General features: G+C 51.1%; 2 protein-coding genes across 4 annotated transcripts; both read left to right on the top strand.

Annotated features, from left to right (window-relative positions):
- The first annotated feature begins 286 nt into the window (after positions 1-286).
- Positions 287-8,052, top strand: uba2 (ubiquitin-like modifier activating enzyme 2). 2 transcript variants are annotated; one of them, XM_011618946.2, is made up of 17 exons: positions 287-455; positions 1,774-1,857; positions 2,233-2,303; positions 2,375-2,439; positions 2,519-2,619; positions 2,745-2,866; positions 4,725-4,792; positions 4,869-4,990; positions 5,166-5,265; positions 5,349-5,500; positions 5,580-5,673; positions 5,790-5,902; positions 6,282-6,437; positions 6,539-6,635; positions 6,876-6,981; positions 7,056-7,198; positions 7,269-8,052. In XM_011618946.2, exons 3-17 carry the CDS (start codon positions 2,299-2,301, stop codon positions 7,469-7,471), a joined length of 1,647 nt encoding a protein of 548 aa, XP_011617248.2. In that variant the 5' UTR covers positions 287-455; positions 1,774-1,857; positions 2,233-2,298; the 3' UTR covers positions 7,472-8,052. The 2 variants fall into 2 exon arrangements, with proteins under 2 accessions (XP_011617248.2, XP_003977790.2); XM_003977741.3 differs by lacking the exon at positions 287-455 and adding an exon at positions 1,110-1,351.
- Positions 8,053-8,333: 281 nt separating this feature from the next.
- Positions 8,334-13,975, top strand: ca5a (carbonic anhydrase Va). 2 transcript variants are annotated; one of them, XM_029841350.1, is made up of 7 exons: positions 8,334-8,678; positions 10,175-10,372; positions 11,593-11,711; positions 12,404-12,499; positions 12,579-12,641; positions 12,750-12,908; positions 13,212-13,975. In XM_029841350.1, exons 1-7 carry the CDS (start codon positions 8,543-8,545, stop codon positions 13,380-13,382), a joined length of 942 nt encoding a protein of 313 aa, XP_029697210.1. In that variant the 5' UTR covers positions 8,334-8,542; the 3' UTR covers positions 13,383-13,975. The 2 variants fall into 2 exon arrangements, with proteins under 2 accessions (XP_029697210.1, XP_029697211.1); XM_029841351.1 differs by lacking the exon at positions 8,334-8,678 and adding an exon at positions 8,722-10,075.
- Positions 13,976-15,573: the final 1,598 nt, after the last annotated feature.

Raw genomic sequence — 15,573 nt, 5'->3', positions numbered from 1 at the left:
GTTTTTAGCTGTCAGGAGTGACACAGAAGGTGGGTTGAAATCAGGATAATCCAATCAGAGGCAGAATGGGGAGTCAACAGCAGAAGTTTGAGTTTAATTAATCCTGTTGGGCCAAAAGTGAATAAGTTCCGTGTACTATGAGTCAAATAATAAACCCATTTATTTTGTCATCACCAGATAACATTTTCTGCTTGGGCTGCACACCAGTAGTATATCGCGGTACTGAGCTATGTTATATGGACAGTATGACGTCACAGCACATTACTTCATAATGAAGCTCGTCTGGTGTCGATGCTGTCTGATGGCTTAAGTTATGCGTTACCTTGTGTTTATAATGTCTATCTGCAAATAAATACGCCTGGTGAAAGGCAAAAGTGTTGGGGAAAGCAATCGCGAACCGCAGTTTAAATCTCTTTTCCTGGAATCGCTTGCTCTTCACAAATAATCAACTGAAGGTAAAATACAGACAAAAACCTGTTTCACTTTTATCTAAACGTGAACGCAAAACGGCTGTTCATCTTATGGCCGAATAGGATTGACAAAAATCTACTGCGAAAATACGGTCGAACACGTGAATCTCTCCCCTTTTCTTTATAGATTCAATGACTGTTTTTGAGTAATTTACTGCTCGTAATTATACAATCACCCACTAAGGCAAGAATTTCCTTCATATTTAATCGGGGGAGAAACTGCAGTCTTTAAGGTCGTTAAAAGAGACGTTTTCCACGTTTAAACTTATTGGAGTTGCTTGTCTGCACGAGGGAAACATAATAAGAAAATAAGATAATCTCGTCAACTAGAAAATGTGAACATTTTAATGTCCTGCTACCAATGGGAGGGGTTGCAGAGTTTGTCTGCTTTATCACATGACATCCTACAGTCACGCAATATGTGCGGGATTGGAAGGAAATAATCTATCCGCCGAAAGGGCGAAAGGTCCAACTTCATTCTTAAAAAGTACAAGATTAGTCAATAGAATTAAGGCTTTTTGCTTGTTTTGTAAAGTAGGACCGACTCTCCAACACTGTAGGTGGCGATGATGCGCGATGCCGCTGGAAAAGGGAAGAAAACGAAGAAGAAGAAGACGGGGGGAAGAAGAAGAAGAAGGCGACACGTCACGAAAGGGGGCGGGGTTTCGGTTCTTTGAACGAACAAGCTAGCATTAGCTACTCCGTTCTACTACATCTGGTTCCGTCTCTAACCCGTTATCATGGCCCAACTGGTCGGTTCCCTCCGAAAAGAGCTGGCTGACTCCCTCTCTAGTTGCAAGGTGTTGGTAGTCGGAGCGGGAGGAATTGGCTGCGAGCTGCTCAAGAACCTCGTCCTTACCGGCTTCAAAAATATCGAAGTGGTTCGTCAGCGCTCATTTTGTCTATGTGCCATTTAGCTACTTGCTATCATGCTAGTTCTTTGTGCTGCACAACCAGTGCTCTGGGCTACTAGTATAAACGCCACATATTACCAAAGTAAACTAGTCGCTGCTGTGGTTTATTGCTATGGCCACATGTCACCAAGTGCACGAAAGCCAAAGCGAATATATGTAATTGTTCCCTATTCTCTAACTGTGTGGCGCCAACAACACCTAAAGTAGCACCAGGGGTTTTCAAAAGTCACCAGTAGTGAGCTGGAGGATCGGTTGCTTAGCTGAAACAGAAACAGCCCGATTCTATAATATTTCCATCATAATCGCTTATCATCGCAGGACTGTTGTGGATTTCTTCCATCTCCTGTTTAGTCCCTGCAGTGAGTTTATCTTCCTTTTTTCCCTCCCAGATTGACCTGGACACTATAGATGTCAGTAATCTCAACCGTCAGTTTCTCTTTCAAAAGAAGCATGTTGGTCTGTCCAAGGCACAGGTAGGTTTGGAGACTTCAGATCATGACAAATGTTGCTAACATATACGAATATGTATACGGTAATCGCCCCTTTACCTTATTTCTTATACCTGCACCAGGCAAATTGTGTCCGTGGGAGAACTGAACTGAGTGTGTTGTCAGGAATTTCCTTTGGAATATTGCTGATGCTGTTACAGGTTCGAAGATTTGCTGCTCTTGAGGGCAGTTCTTTAGCACCAGCTGAGAGGCTCAAACCTAAACAATGAAAAGTGCTGCCAGAATTCCTATTTTAGAAATCATTTTCACGACTTGGATCACACGAATGCGACAGAATAGAAACGTCATTTTCCAGCCATTAACATTTCTGCCCCGGCGTCTCTGTTTGATTCACGTCAGGTAGCGAAGGAGAGCGCCTTACAGTTCTGCCCCACGGCGAACATCACCGCTTACCATGACAGCGTCATGAAGTGAGTTACTGTTGCCATTATTTCGCACAAGCTATTTTATTGAAAAGTCACTGTGTCTTTGCCCCCAACAGCCCTGACTACAATGTGGAGTTCTTTAAAAAATTCGTGTTGGTGATGAACGCTCTGGATAACCGAGGTATTGACACTTGACCTCACGTTTTAAAAAGTGTGATTTTGTAGGGAAGCCGATAACACGATGCTCTGTGTCCTCTCAGCGGCTCGTAATCACGTCAATCGGATGTGCTTAGCCGCCGACATCCCTCTCATAGAGAGCGGCACAGCTGGGTACCTCGGGCAGGTCACAGTCATCAAAAAGGTAGTGACCTGGTCGGACTATTGGGAGAAATGTCTGGATAATACGCTGTATTTCCAGGCTGTAACACGGTGGAGGGCAGCAACTATTCCGTGCATGACTGTGTGTTCTGATCCTTTTGATTGAAGGGACTGACTGAATGCTATGAGTGCCAACCTAAGCCTGCTCAGAAGACTTTTCCAGGATGTACCATAAGAAACACACCATCCGAGCCCATCCACTGCATCGTCTGGGCCAAGTATCTTTTCAAGTAAGACGGCCCCCTGTGTTTGACACACACGCGGTTTTTAATCTCTTTTACAGTCGAGCGTTCACACACCAACACACACGGAAAAGCGCAGTCATTTTGCAATGGTGGTGTGAATATAGGTCGTCATCAAAGTTTAAACGGTGACGCGAGAGTGAACCCCTCCGGGGGTGTAGACATGAGGCGACGAACAGTCTAATAGAGGTGAGCAGCGTTTCCCCCAGGGCTGGAATGTCCTGTTGGTGCTGGGGGGAGGGGGCCAGTGCACGGCAGAAGCTCAACACACCTGAAGGGGCTAATTAGCTTGTTGGCTAACAGCGTGGGTTTTTGTCTGTGCACATGTTGAGCTGAACAGCTGCATTAATGTACAGACAGGTTAATATAATATAGGTTACAGCTGATAAGTTGAAGCAGGTAGCGTCAGGGTACATTCACAGACGGTCCCTTTGGAGCGTGTTTATTAGTTATTAAACAGGGAGACACTGGTGAGGGTTAATAACCTGCTGCAACACTCCTTCATACGCTGCTGACGGAGCTGCTCAGCGCCACCACAGGCTCGGAGGGGGGGGTGGAACCAAAATTACTTCATTAACAGCCAGTTGAGGTCGAAGGAACGTGGAGTTCTTGAGTGTAGAAGAAGGCAGAATTCACGTTTGTGCAGTTTTATACAGACAGCAGATTTGTTGTAATTGCAGTTTGGTCCTGGACCGCTCTGGTCGCTCCTCTGAGGTTAGCAGCTCGCTGGATGGTCCTGTTTCTGGGGTTAGCCTGGTGGCTCAGTGATCTTGCAGTGTTGTGGTGATTCCTCTGCAGGCTCTGGTGGAGGAAGGTTGTGAGCAGGCGGCCTGAGGCAGCTTCCACTGCGATGGGTCCTTGGGAGAGGAGAAGTGGAGGAGATAAGGGAGAGAACAAAGGCTGAGCAGAGCCTTCGTATGACCTCCGAGTCACATGTCGCACTCAACCAGCGGCAACTGTCTGATCAGGTTTTCACACCGGAAGGATCGAGGGACGTGGGGCCCTGCCTCCATTGCTCACCCACAGGTCCAGGGCCCCACATTGTCCCTGATGGACATCAGCCACCTTCAGTCAAGGACACAGGACTCTCCCCATAACCCTGTTGAGCCTTAATGTCCGAAACTCTAGATGGTTGTCTGGTTGTCCTCACAGCAGCTGGTGTCGCTACGACAAGTCGTACGGTGGTACGAGGAATGCAAACAGATCAGCGTCTCTAGTTCAGTGCTGCTCTTAAGCATTAATGAGTTGCACCATCTCTTATTTACAAGTCTGGCCCCTCATTTGACTCCTCCGCTGCTATTTTAAAGCCCGAAATGAGATGAAATCTGTCCATTTTCTACTTTTTTCTGTCTCAGTGGGAGTGAGACTAAGCCGGGTTAGCGCGTCCATCTTGTTACTTGTTGATGTCAAACAGGTTCTCCTGCCTTTTCTGCCGCTGCCGTGTCACTCCAGCCCTGTAGCTCCTCCCCCCTCCTGATCGCCACACAAACGACGGGTTTATCCTGCCGAAGGGCTGCGTGAGACTCGGAGCTACCTGCTGTTCCTGAGTGGGAACAGTGGAGCCGAGGTCGACTGGGCTTCCCAAAGCCAAATACTTGGGTTCCTCACACCGAGGGAGTCGTCAGACATTCCAAAAAAACTCCAATTAAATGCACAAAACCAAGTAACGAGCACAGGCAGAACGTTAAAGATGAGCCTTCGCTGCAACAGGCTGCTCCGCGGGCGGCACCACCTCCCAAGGTTCTGCAGAATGGATCAGATGTGGTTGATTTACAGGTGTTCTTGTGCAATGGGAGGTTTTCCACAGGCTTGTTAGCTTTGTCTCTTCTGTATCTTGCTCGTGTAGTCAGCTGTTTGGAGAAGAGGACGCGGATCAGGACGTGTCGCCGGACATGGCCGACCCCGAAGCTGCATGTGAGTGCGAGACATCATGAAATGTTGCGCATGAACATGGCTGAACTGATGTAGTGAGTGTGGGTGCTGTGAACAGGGAACCCCAAAGAGACGGCTGCCGAGAGCTTGGCCTCAGAAAAGGACGGAGACATCAAACGGGTCAACACCAAAGACTGGGCGCGCTCCATCAGATACGACCCCGTGAAACTCTTCAACAAGGTACCAGCCAAGAGGACACATTTCATGTGTGGAGGCCCAGGAGTCTCTGGTAGAACTTTGTGAGGAAGAATGAGCCAAAGAGTCTTGGAGCGCCACAAGTGCCGCGTGCTTATAACTGACATTAGTAGAAGACTCAGCCATAAGCTAACGGCTAGCCACTCTTTCTCCTCCACAGTTTTTCAAAGACGACGTCATGTACCTGCTGACCATGGATAAGCTATGGAAGAAGAGGAAAGCTCCGATTCCTCTGGACTGGCACCATCTAGAGAAGAGCTGTGAGTTTTGGCTTTTCTGAGCCCCCCTCCCCCAGGAGAGCTGTGCCAAGTGTCCCGTGTTTGATGTGGTTTGTGTGTCCCAGCTTCTCCTCAAGAGGTTTCTGGTGGAGGAGGATTGAAGGACCAACAAGTTCTGGGGATCTGGGGCCAATGTCAGCTCTTCCGGCACAGCGTGGAAACTCTTTACTCCCAACTGCAGGAGAAAGGAGAAGGAGCTGAGCTCGTCTGGGACAAGGTGATGGGGTCTGGGGCTGCATCTGCTGCTGGAGATCCTCTTGATGGAGGTTCTACACGTGTGTGTGTCCTCTTTTCAGGACGAGCCCGCAGCTATGGACTTTGTCACTGCGGCGGCGAACCTACGCATGCACATCTTCAGCATGAACATGAAGAGTCTCTTTGACGTCAAGTGTGAGTTACCTGTGGACGTCGGTGGGGTTGTGTTTGGTTGTTTGGTTGTGGTCTACACAACACAGGTGTGCAGCAGGTGCCTCCACATTCAGGGAACATGTGTGTCTTTGTTCCAGCCATGGCAGGGAACATCATCCCCGCTATTGCTACCACCAACGCCATCATTGCTGGACTCATCGTGCTGGAGAGCCTGAAGATCCTGTCGGGGCAGATCGAATCCTGCCGAACGGTTTGTGGTTTCACTCCAGCCTCTACCCCCGCCCTTGAGCCCGTGACAGATCTTAAACTTTCACAGCTTCCGAGTAGGATTTTGAGCTACTTTTTTTTTTTTTTAGTTTAAACTTCTGCAAAATTTCAAATGTTTCCCAACACTTTTATTAGCTGTTACTAATTCGCTCAGCCCCAGATCTACAGTCCTTCTCGGAGGGACCGTACCTACCCCCGCACTCCCTGTCGGAACACGGTGTTGGTGCTTTGTGTGTGTCCTGCCCCCCTTCAGAGTTAGGGTCAGGTCGTTCCGTCCAATCACCTCCGTAGCATCGCGAAGATGTCGACCCTTGCTCCTCCCTTCTGACTGGACTCCTTCTCTGTTGCTGTTCCCCTGCTAGATCTTCCTGAACAAGTGTCCCAACCTCAGGAAGAAGCTCCTTGTCCCGTGTATCCTGGACTCCCCCAGCACCAATTGCTACGTGTGTGTCAGCAAACCCGAAGCCACCGTCAAACTCAACGTCCACAAAACAACCATCCTGTTTCTGCAGGACAGGGTACGCTGGCCTTTCCGTCTGTCTCTGGCTAAAATGTACGTACGTGATGTAATGAGGCGGTTCTGATGTGAGACGCGTCTCCTGGTTCTGTCCCACTTCAGTTGCTGAAGGAGAGGTTCGGCATGGTGGCTCCAGATGTTCAGATCGAGGACGGAAAAGGGACCATTCTAATTTCTTCAGAGGAAGGTGAAACGGAAGGTGAGACGCAGATGAGTGGAGGCTGATTTAAAGCGGCTTTAAAGTGACCTCCGATCCCAAAACTAGAACCGCTAGTGTTACCATGGCAACACGACCAATGTGAGGCTTCAACTCACCCGTTTCCGTCCAGAATTAGCTGAGAAGAAGCCGCCGGTGGTTGTTGGTCACCAGCAAACCACCAACGAAGGGTCACCAAAACTCGCGTCATTTATTTATTTATTTATTTTCTTTCCCTCCAAGCCAACAACAACAAATTCCTGTCTGACTTCGGGATCCGCAACGGCAGCCGCCTGCAGGCCGACGACTTCCTCCAGGACTACACGCTCCTCGTGAACGTCCTGCACACGTACGTGCCACGCCGTGCACACGCCCACGTGCGCCGCATTTGGGTCTGAAAGGTGTGTGTTTACTCGTCGGTAGTGAGGAACTCGAACGGGACGTGGAGTTTGAGGTCATCGGTGACGCCCCGGACAAAGCCCCGCCCCCTCAGGCAAATCAGGAAGAGGTCAACAACATCGCCAACGGCAACAAGGAGTCGTCCAAGCAGTCCACCTCTGCTGAAGGTTGGTTGGAGGACTTTTTAATTGAAAGATTTATTTTAATTCGGGGTTTTATTCCCCGTTTTGTGATCAGTCCCGGCGCAGCCAGACGACATCATGATCGTCGACTCTGACGTGGAGGAGCAGGCGTCGTCGAGCTCTGCTGCCGTGGCAACGGGCGCCACGAAGAGGAAGCACTTTGATGTAGACTCTGAATCCTCTGTCAAGCGTCCACGGACAGACCAGTCGATGACCCCCTCTGATGACGATGATGACGAGATCATGGAGCTGGATTAACCCCCCCCCACACACACACACACACACACACTCACACACACACACACTCCGCTGCCATGAGGAGACCACCAGACTGACTGTAGACTTTTATGACTTCTTTCATACACCCTCTATTGATTCATGTGTCTGTAAATAGTTTTTTTTTTTTTTTGCATTTCAAAATACACAAATATAACTGCTTTATTTGTGTTAATTGTTTTTAGTTATTTCTGACCCATATCGGTTGCTTTTCTTGATAAGTAAAAAAAAAAACGGTGCAGGGGGGGGTATAAAGAAAACAAAAAAACCTTTTTGTATTTTTATAAATGTTCTGTATCTCATGCTGCACAGGTCAGGGCAGATTTTGGGCTTTGCAGGTTCGATGATGATGATGATGATGATGATGATGATGATGATGACAGTAATACGGCTATTGGAAGGCGTTGATGTCGGTGTCGACTGTTGCGTGAAGGTGCAGCGTGTGACCATCCACACAGGTGGCCGCCAGGCTACCACGGCCGTGTTTGTCATGGGCTGTCAGCTCACTACCTCTGTTCAAAAATGTACTAGTGTGTCTCAATAAATTAGAATATGGTCAAGAAGTTGATTTATTTCTGGAATTCCATTGAAAACCTTAAACACTGAACGCTCACAGTGACGTCACGAGGCCTGACGACTGCTGGGGGCGATGGGTGTCCATGACAACAGCACGGGAAAAAAATCAAAGGACTGTCAATGAGTCGACCTGTCGCAGTCCAGTCGGACCACCGACACAGTCGGACCACAGACGGTCGGTCGAGCCGCATCTGTGTGCTGCCGTCGGTGACGCCCCTCGGCGGAGGCTGCTGATTGGTCGGACGCGCACCTCTGTGCGTCTCCGAGCTGCTTTTACTCGGGCTCTGCCACGTTCGTAACCCGATTGCTCTGCGGGCATCCGGTTGCTGGCACGACTCCGCTCCGCGAGCCAGAACTCGGACCCGCCAGAAGCCTGTTTTTTTCCTCCGAAAGTGGGACCCGACGTTGCCGCTGCCGCCAGACCAAAGCGGTGGTTTTGTGGGACACTTTGGTGAACCGGTCGCTGCTCGGGTCGACATGGTGCTCCTCCCGGCCCGGGTCGGAGCGCTGGCGGCGGGGCTCTGCCGCGGGCTCGCCCGCACAAGTCACCGGATATCGGCCGTGAGGCGGTGCAACCTCGCGGCTTGTTCCAGCAAATATGTGCTGTCCCAGAGTGAGTAAAATCACTGCGAACGCGCTTGTGCACGTACAGGGGAGCTGCGGCTCAAACCCGGAAGCGAGTGTCATCGAGGAGCACGTGCCAATATCAAAGGATGGTCTTTTCCGGGCTGCCTTGCTCAACGGTTCGCTCTGAACATTGTTTAAGGGCTGCGTGCGTGCGTGTGTCCGTGTCCCCGTCCTTCCTGTGGGATCAGGGGTCGCCCTGCACCTCCCTCACTCTCAGGGCCGCATTCACATGGTCGGGGGGCCCCTGCTGCCCCCCCCCCCCCTCCCCCCCACCAGATTACAAAGATCCTGTCGATCATCCTGATCCCTCTGTGCTTCGACCTTTTCATCGTGTGCTTTCTTTCCGACATGTTTGGCGTTGACGCAGAGTTGGAGGACGCCACATTTACCCCGTCGGTGTCCTCCTCACTTAAGTGGATCTTTTGGGCCTTTGAGGTTCATGTTTTATCTACTTTGGGTTATCTGATGTTAGTTAGGTCCAGTTAGGAGCCTCCAGTGTGGTCACATGAGGCTCCAGCCGCCTGTCTCTGATGCCCCCCCCCCTATAGATCTAGTCTACATAGATAATATTAGACGGTGCACCTTTGCACACTCAATAATTGTGATGTGTCCCAATAGAGGCTCTTGTGGTGGACAAATGGCCGCAATGTTTCCACTGTAGAAGAGAGGAAGTGGAGTAAAAGTCCGCCCGCAACACTCGTTTAACAGAATTAAACCGAAGCTAAATAAGCTAAATAAGGTGGATGTGTGGAAGCTTGAATGAATGAACCAGCAGAACCTCCTGGTCTGCATCGTTGAGGGAGGAGGACGACCCGTCCCGGAGCTCCTCTTCGCTCCGGTTTGAGGGTAATTGACTCACACGACCAACTTAGCTGGCAGGAAATGGTGAAATCTGGGGATAATCCAGGACGGACCGGTTCTGCTGAGCTCACGGTGTAAAAGAATGAATGGGGAGAGTAAGACGCTGCTGCTTTGTGTCATTTGTCAGGCTGCGAGCTCTGGTTCTGTTGCTTTATATGGGAACTATTTTGGCGAAGGGGGACTGAACGGGCCCTGGCTGAGTGGGCCGAGGTCTTGTTCTGATTCCCCTGCTGTGGAGGGGGCGTGCCAGGACATTCCACTTGTCAGTTTCTGTAAAACCAGCCTCTTATTTTGTTATTTCCTTTTAGGAAAGGAAGAAAAAAAAAAAAAAAAAAAGGTGCGATGACGAGGAGGAAACACGTCTGCTCACTTGTTCCTCTTTCATTTAAGTCAGCAGCTTTAGGGAGGACAAATGTGTGTGAAAGTGTGACTTTAGTGGAATGAAGTCGTGCACGAGCAGCTCAGATTTAGCAGAAATGGACTGTGTGAGCAGAAAGGAAGCAGCCCAGCGCACCATGAAACGTAGGTGGAACCCTGTTTTCCTCTGTCAGCCAAGCTCCCCCTGACTGTTCTGCTTTTCCTCCCCTCCTGCCTTTCCTCTCCCCCCTTCCTCCCCTTCAGTCCATCCCATGTGGCAGCAGCCCATCGCCGTGCCGGGGGGCCACTGTCAGTCGCCCATCGACATCGTGGTCAGAAAGAGCGTCTTCGACTCGGCGCTGAAGCCTCTGGCCACCGACTACGACCCGGAGACCTGCCAACAGATCTGGAACAACGGTTACTCCTTCCTGGTCGAGTATGACGACTCTGCAGACAAGTCCAGTGAGTGTGTGTGTGTGTGTGTGTGTGTGTGTGTGTGTGGGGGGGCGTTAAACTAAATATCTGCTCTGGTTTGTTTGGTTACCAAAATGTTCCTGCTCCTCTCTCTGCTGCTCTTCCTCAAGGGGGGAAATTCCATAGATCCACTTAGAGCGGCAGAAAAAAGTTAATTGTCCAGCAGAGCTGCTGAGTCATGTGACCGTCATGTGACCACAGGCCTCACCAGCTTCCCTGTGGACTCTTAATGCTGGTGACGCTGCTGGACTCCATCAAATAAGAGAATCGGGATTTAGAGGAGCAGCGAGGAGGAGGATGAAGAGGGGAAGGGAGGAGGAAGAGGGAGGAGGTAGATGGGGAGGAAGAGGGAGGAGGAGGAAAGAGGAGGAGGAGAGGGAGGAAGAGAAGGAAGAGTGGGGAGAGGGAGGAGGAGAAAGTGGGAAGATAGAGAGGGGAGAGGAGGAGGAGGAGACGAGGAAGAGAAGAAGGAAGAGTGGGGAGATGGAAGATAGAGGAGAGGGAGGAGGAGAAAGAGTGGGAAGATAGAGAGGGAGGAGGAGAGGGAGGAAGAGAAGAAGGAAGAGTGGGGAGATAGAGGAGAGGGAGGAGGAGGAAGAGGGAAGAGGAGGACAGGGACGAGGAGAAGAAGGAAGAGTGGGGAGATAGAGGAGCAGCGAGGAGGATGATGAAGAGGGGAAGGGAGGAGGAAGAGGGAGGAGGTAGATGGGGAGGAAGAGGAGGAGGAGAGGGAGGAAGGGACGGGGAGGAGGAGAAGGAAGAGTGGGGAGAGGGAGGAGGAGAAAGTGGGAAGATAGAGAGGGGGGAGGAGAAGGAGAGGGAGGAAGAGTGGGGAGATGGAAGATAGAGGAGAGGGAGGAGGAGAAAGAGTGGGAAGATAGAGGAGAGGGAGGAGGAGAAAGAGTGGGAAGATAGAGAGGGAGGAGGAGAGGGAGGAAGAGAAGGAAGAGTGGGGAGAGGGAGGAGGAGAAAGTGGGAAGATAGAGAGGGGGGAGGAGGAGGAGACGAGGAAGAGAAGAAGGAAGAGTGGGGAGATAGAGGAGAGAGAGGAGGAGGAGGAAGAGGGAAGAGGAGGACAGGGACGAGGAGAAGAAGGAAGAGTGGGGAGATAGAGGAGAGGGAGGAGGAGGAGCATGGAGGTCAGATGAGCACCTTGGCGTAACGCTTGTGCTGTCACGGTAACGCAGCTCTCTGCCTGTCTGCTGCAGCTCTTAAAGGGGGGCCCCTGCAGGACCAGTTCCGGCTGTGCCAGTTCCATTTCCACTGGGGGGAGAGCAATGCCTGGGGATCGGAGCACACGGTGGACAGGAGACTGTTCCCCGCCGAGGTATCTCCTCCGACATGTCGTAACACCTGCCCCGAAAACAGAGTTCTGCCCCGAAAACAGAGTTCTGCCCCGAAAACAGAGTTCTGCCCCCCGTCCCGCTGCACCGAGCCCACGGACATTCAGATGTCCCACACAGACTAGGACCTTCTGCCCCTTCCCGTCCTGCTGCTCACGCTCGCGTGGTTAAAACTTGAAATGCCTGTTGTCGTTCCCAGGGAGGCCTCGGGCGGCAGGTGTCTGCTGCTCAGGTGGACAGAGACACCTGAGTCCTGAGACAAGGGACGCGTTCAGAGGGCGGCTATAGATGTTGATGTTGCGAAGGATTTAAACCAGCAGCTTATTCCAAACAAAGACCTGACTCATCCCACGACTGTTGGGAGTGTGAGCCTGAGGGTTTCTCTAAAGAAGTCCTGAACTAACCGGCACATTTAAGCTGCCCTGCTCATGTTGCTGCCCCTGTGCTGCCGTAGAGCATCATAGCCCCCCCCCAAAAAATGGTTTGTAATATTTCCTGTATAGTCACCGTCAAAAGTCCATTTTCTTCAGCAGCTACACGGAAAAAGGTTGATGTCTCCAACGTTCAGACGGTGTAGTTCCTAATCCCGCCACCAGATGTCACCAAAGAGTTGTTTCTTGTTCTCCGGACCCACGCCTAAAAACCTCTGTCTGGTTGCATCTGTGTATGTTCTCAGCTCCACTTGGTCCACTGGAACTCTGACAAGTACAGTTTGTTTGAGGAGGCTGTGAGTGGGGACAACGGCCTGGCTGTAATTGGGGTGTTTCTGAAGGTACTGAGCCGACCTCGTTCTGCAGGACTCGAGCGTTCAACCCTGAATAATCCGGATTCTTGTTGTCCTGCTGGTGTAGGTGGGAAAGAGACACGAAGGGCTGCAGAAGCTGGTAGACGCCCTGCCTGCTATCAGACACAAGGTCAGCACGTGCACGGGGACACGCACGTGCAGCCAAACTTTCCATGATCGGGGGTTAAACGCTCTTTTGGCTGTTGGTAAATTCTTGCCCCGTCTGTCCTGTGTGCAGGGCAGCGTGGTGGAGTTCACCCGGTTCGACCCCGCCTGTCTTCTTCCGTCCAACACCGAGGACTACTGGACGTACCACGGCTCTCTGACCACCCCCCCGCTGACCGAGTCGGTCACCTGGATCGTCATGAAGCAGCACATAGAAGTCAGCCACGACCAGGTGGGTGTGAGGGGGGGTTTATAAAAGAGGACAAATAAATGGTTCGTATGTCACAGCTCAGTCTGAGGAGCAGAGGGTTCTCGGTTCAAGACAAAACATGGAAGGTGTCCTTCAGAGCATTGCCGAGGTACCCTTGAGCAACTGCTGCTGGTGTTAATAGTGCTGCTAAAAGCTTTACTCTAATTACTCTCGATCCCTTGATTCAGTGCAAACATAAAGGAGGTTTCTGCCCTGGGTTCCGAACCCTCGGCAAACGCCCCGTGGGCAGCTCTTCTCATCCCGGATCCCGTTTTTTCTTCCCAGCTGGCCGTCTTCCGCAGCCTCCTCTTCACCTCCGCCGAGGAGGAAGTTCAGAAGAGCATGGTGAACAACTTCCGCGTGCAGCAGCCTCTGTGCGGCCGGACCGTCCGCTCCTCCTTCACCTCCTTTCTGCAGGAGGCGGCATCAGCGGACGTCAACAAGCAGCCTCACTGACGCTGTTGCATCACACGCACACACACACAGACGCACACACACACACACGCGCACACACATGCTCACAAAGGTCCTGAAGTGAATATCTTGGTTTTATTACTGCTGGTGCTCTGAGGGGTTGATTCATCCAAGTCCTGTTGGAGTTTTACTGACTTTTATTGAGATGAATCGTATTTATTGATGAACCTCGAGGCTCTAACAACAGCGACCCGGTTTCTGTGGGTCCTCCGGTCCGTCACCGTCACCGTCGGCGGCAGCTTGTTGTTGATTTGATCATTTCTGTGCTCGTCAGATTTACAGGATGTCCATTTCCTTCCCTGTTACAGAGATTATGGGGTACGCTGTCATTCCGTCATGCTGAAAACCTGTTTATGTGTGATTGTAACTAACCGGGTTCTGGAGAATTTAACTGTATTAGGAACAGCGTTTGTAATCCTAATCTGCACAAACAGGCCTGGTTACTGGTTGCACGTTCCTGTTCTAATCCTCAACCGCGTCCCCCAGACCTTCTGTCTAGTCCAGACCTGAAAGACAGATCATTAAATCTTCTATGAGGCTTTTTAAAATCAACCGGCTCTTAAAAGCCCCACGAATTGCCCCCCCCCCCCCCCCCCGCTTACGTGCACTGTATAAAGATGAATGTGCTACTGTCGAGGGGCCTGCTCCAGGTTTCTTTCCTTCCCCTGATGGGGAGGGGGGGGGGCAGTTGTGTCCCGGTAACAAAGCCGACGCGACCTTGAGCTCTCCCGAGCGTCTGCACCTCCGGCCTTACAGGGTGCTCACATGAGCCCCCCCGCTGAGGCTCAAGCAGCCACAGACCCGTGCTAAAGGGGCCCTGAGAGGAATGTGTCAGGTCTCTGTAGGCCAGCAGGACCTGCAGGAAGGTGCTGCTGGTTCAATGCAGCGTCTCGTATCACAGACGGGGCCATGATTGCCTTCGTTACACTGTTTGTTTTGTGTTCCCTGGGATGGAATTGCCTCCAGGTTGGTTTGATTAGTCAGATTTCTCATTTTATGCCTTTTTAAGTCAAAATAGGGGATTGTTTGCCATGTGGATGTTGTTGGTTCAGGGTGATTCTCTCTGTGTAGTGGTTTATTTTCGGTGCTGGGAGTTCTCTTCTCCAGTGTGGGTTTTTATTTTTTTTTTAGACGTGTAATTGTTTTACACATTGAAATATGAGCTGTATTTGTTCAATGGGCAGCCCACATTCCTGCCCTGCAGGGTTCGGCCTTCTCATACGTCCCTGCTGGGTAACCAGGAGGCCTTGAGCGGCCGAAAACCTGGTTCCAAACGTACCGACGTGAAGGTGGTTGAGACGAGGCGACGCGTTACTGACGCTGCTCCGTCCTAGTAATAAAGGAAGGTGTGTAAAGTCTTTGTGTTCCTGCTTCTGTGTAAACCTGAACTTTAATTGGTGGAAACCCTGTTTCAGCGGCTTCAAAGCTGCTGCTGGAGCACAAACAGTCCCCACTGCTTCTTCTGTAGCCCCACCAGTTATCGACAGGGGCACCTTTGAACCCCCCCCGGACACAGAGAGGGGATGTTTTGTGGCCCGCACCCTGACGCCTGGGGCCCATAGGCTGGGTTGTTTACACTGCTTTATCCACTGTTAACACAGTGGGCTGTGATTCGGGTCTGCACCTGTTTCACAGGCCTTGAAGCTGAACTCTGCAGATGTTTATTGTCCTTGGCTGCTGAGGAGAGGGTCCCCGGGACCCCCCCCACGCCGTCTGCCGGGCTTCCCTCCATTGATTGAACGAGCAGACTTTCTGAAGATTCTGGCACTTTGAAGTTGGAGTCCAAACAAGCACTGGTGTCTTTGTAGTATGTGACAGGAAGAGGCGTCTCGTCTGTGCGGGAAGAAAACGAGTGGCGGCGCCGCTGAAATTTAGCGATGATCCAAAGGGAGCAGAAGATCACCAGGCCCACGTTACATCGGTGCAAAGATGAGGACAATAAAACCCATCTCCTGTGCTGGCCTCAACCATGAAATCATGGTCTTTTTGCACAGAAAATTTAAAAAAAGCTGTTTTCATCAAAGTGAAAACAGTGTTTAGGATTTAACTGGATCTCTGGGATCTCTGGTGAGTCGGGAAGCTGCTCGGAGGGTTCTTTGGTCTCCATGTAGCAGCTGATGACACAGGTGCTCCTCTGCTGATGTCGCCTGACTCGGGTCCAAGCTTGACACAG

This window comes from Takifugu rubripes, chromosome 9 (genome assembly GCF_901000725.2).
Source record: "Takifugu rubripes chromosome 9, fTakRub1.2, whole genome shotgun sequence".
Classification (NCBI taxonomy): Eukaryota; Metazoa; Chordata; class Actinopteri; order Tetraodontiformes; family Tetraodontidae; genus Takifugu; species Takifugu rubripes.
Note: the sequence above shows the minus strand (reverse complement) of the source record. Positions and strands in the feature narration are given on the sequence as shown.

Coding starts and splice junctions, on each gene's coding strand:
- ca5a (XM_029841350.1), top strand. CDS start 8,543: ATGGTGCTCCTCCCGGCCCGGGTCGGAGCGCTGGCGGCGGGGCTCTGC. Junction 12,500..12,578: donor TAATTGGGGTGTTTCTGAAG/GTACTGAGCCGA, acceptor CTGCTGGTGTAG/GTGGGAAAGAGACACGAAGG. Junction 12,909..13,211: donor TAGAAGTCAGCCACGACCAG/GTGGGTGTGAGG, acceptor TTTTCTTCCCAG/CTGGCCGTCTTCCGCAGCCT.
- uba2 (XM_003977741.3), top strand. CDS start 1,211: ATGGCCCAACTGGTCGGTTCCCTCCGAAAAGAGCTGGCTGACTCCCTC. Junction 1,352..1,773: donor GCTTCAAAAATATCGAAGTG/GTTCGTCAGCGC, acceptor TTTCCCTCCCAG/ATTGACCTGGACACTATAGA. Junction 2,304..2,374: donor TACCATGACAGCGTCATGAA/GTGAGTTACTGT, acceptor TGCCCCCAACAG/CCCTGACTACAATGTGGAGT.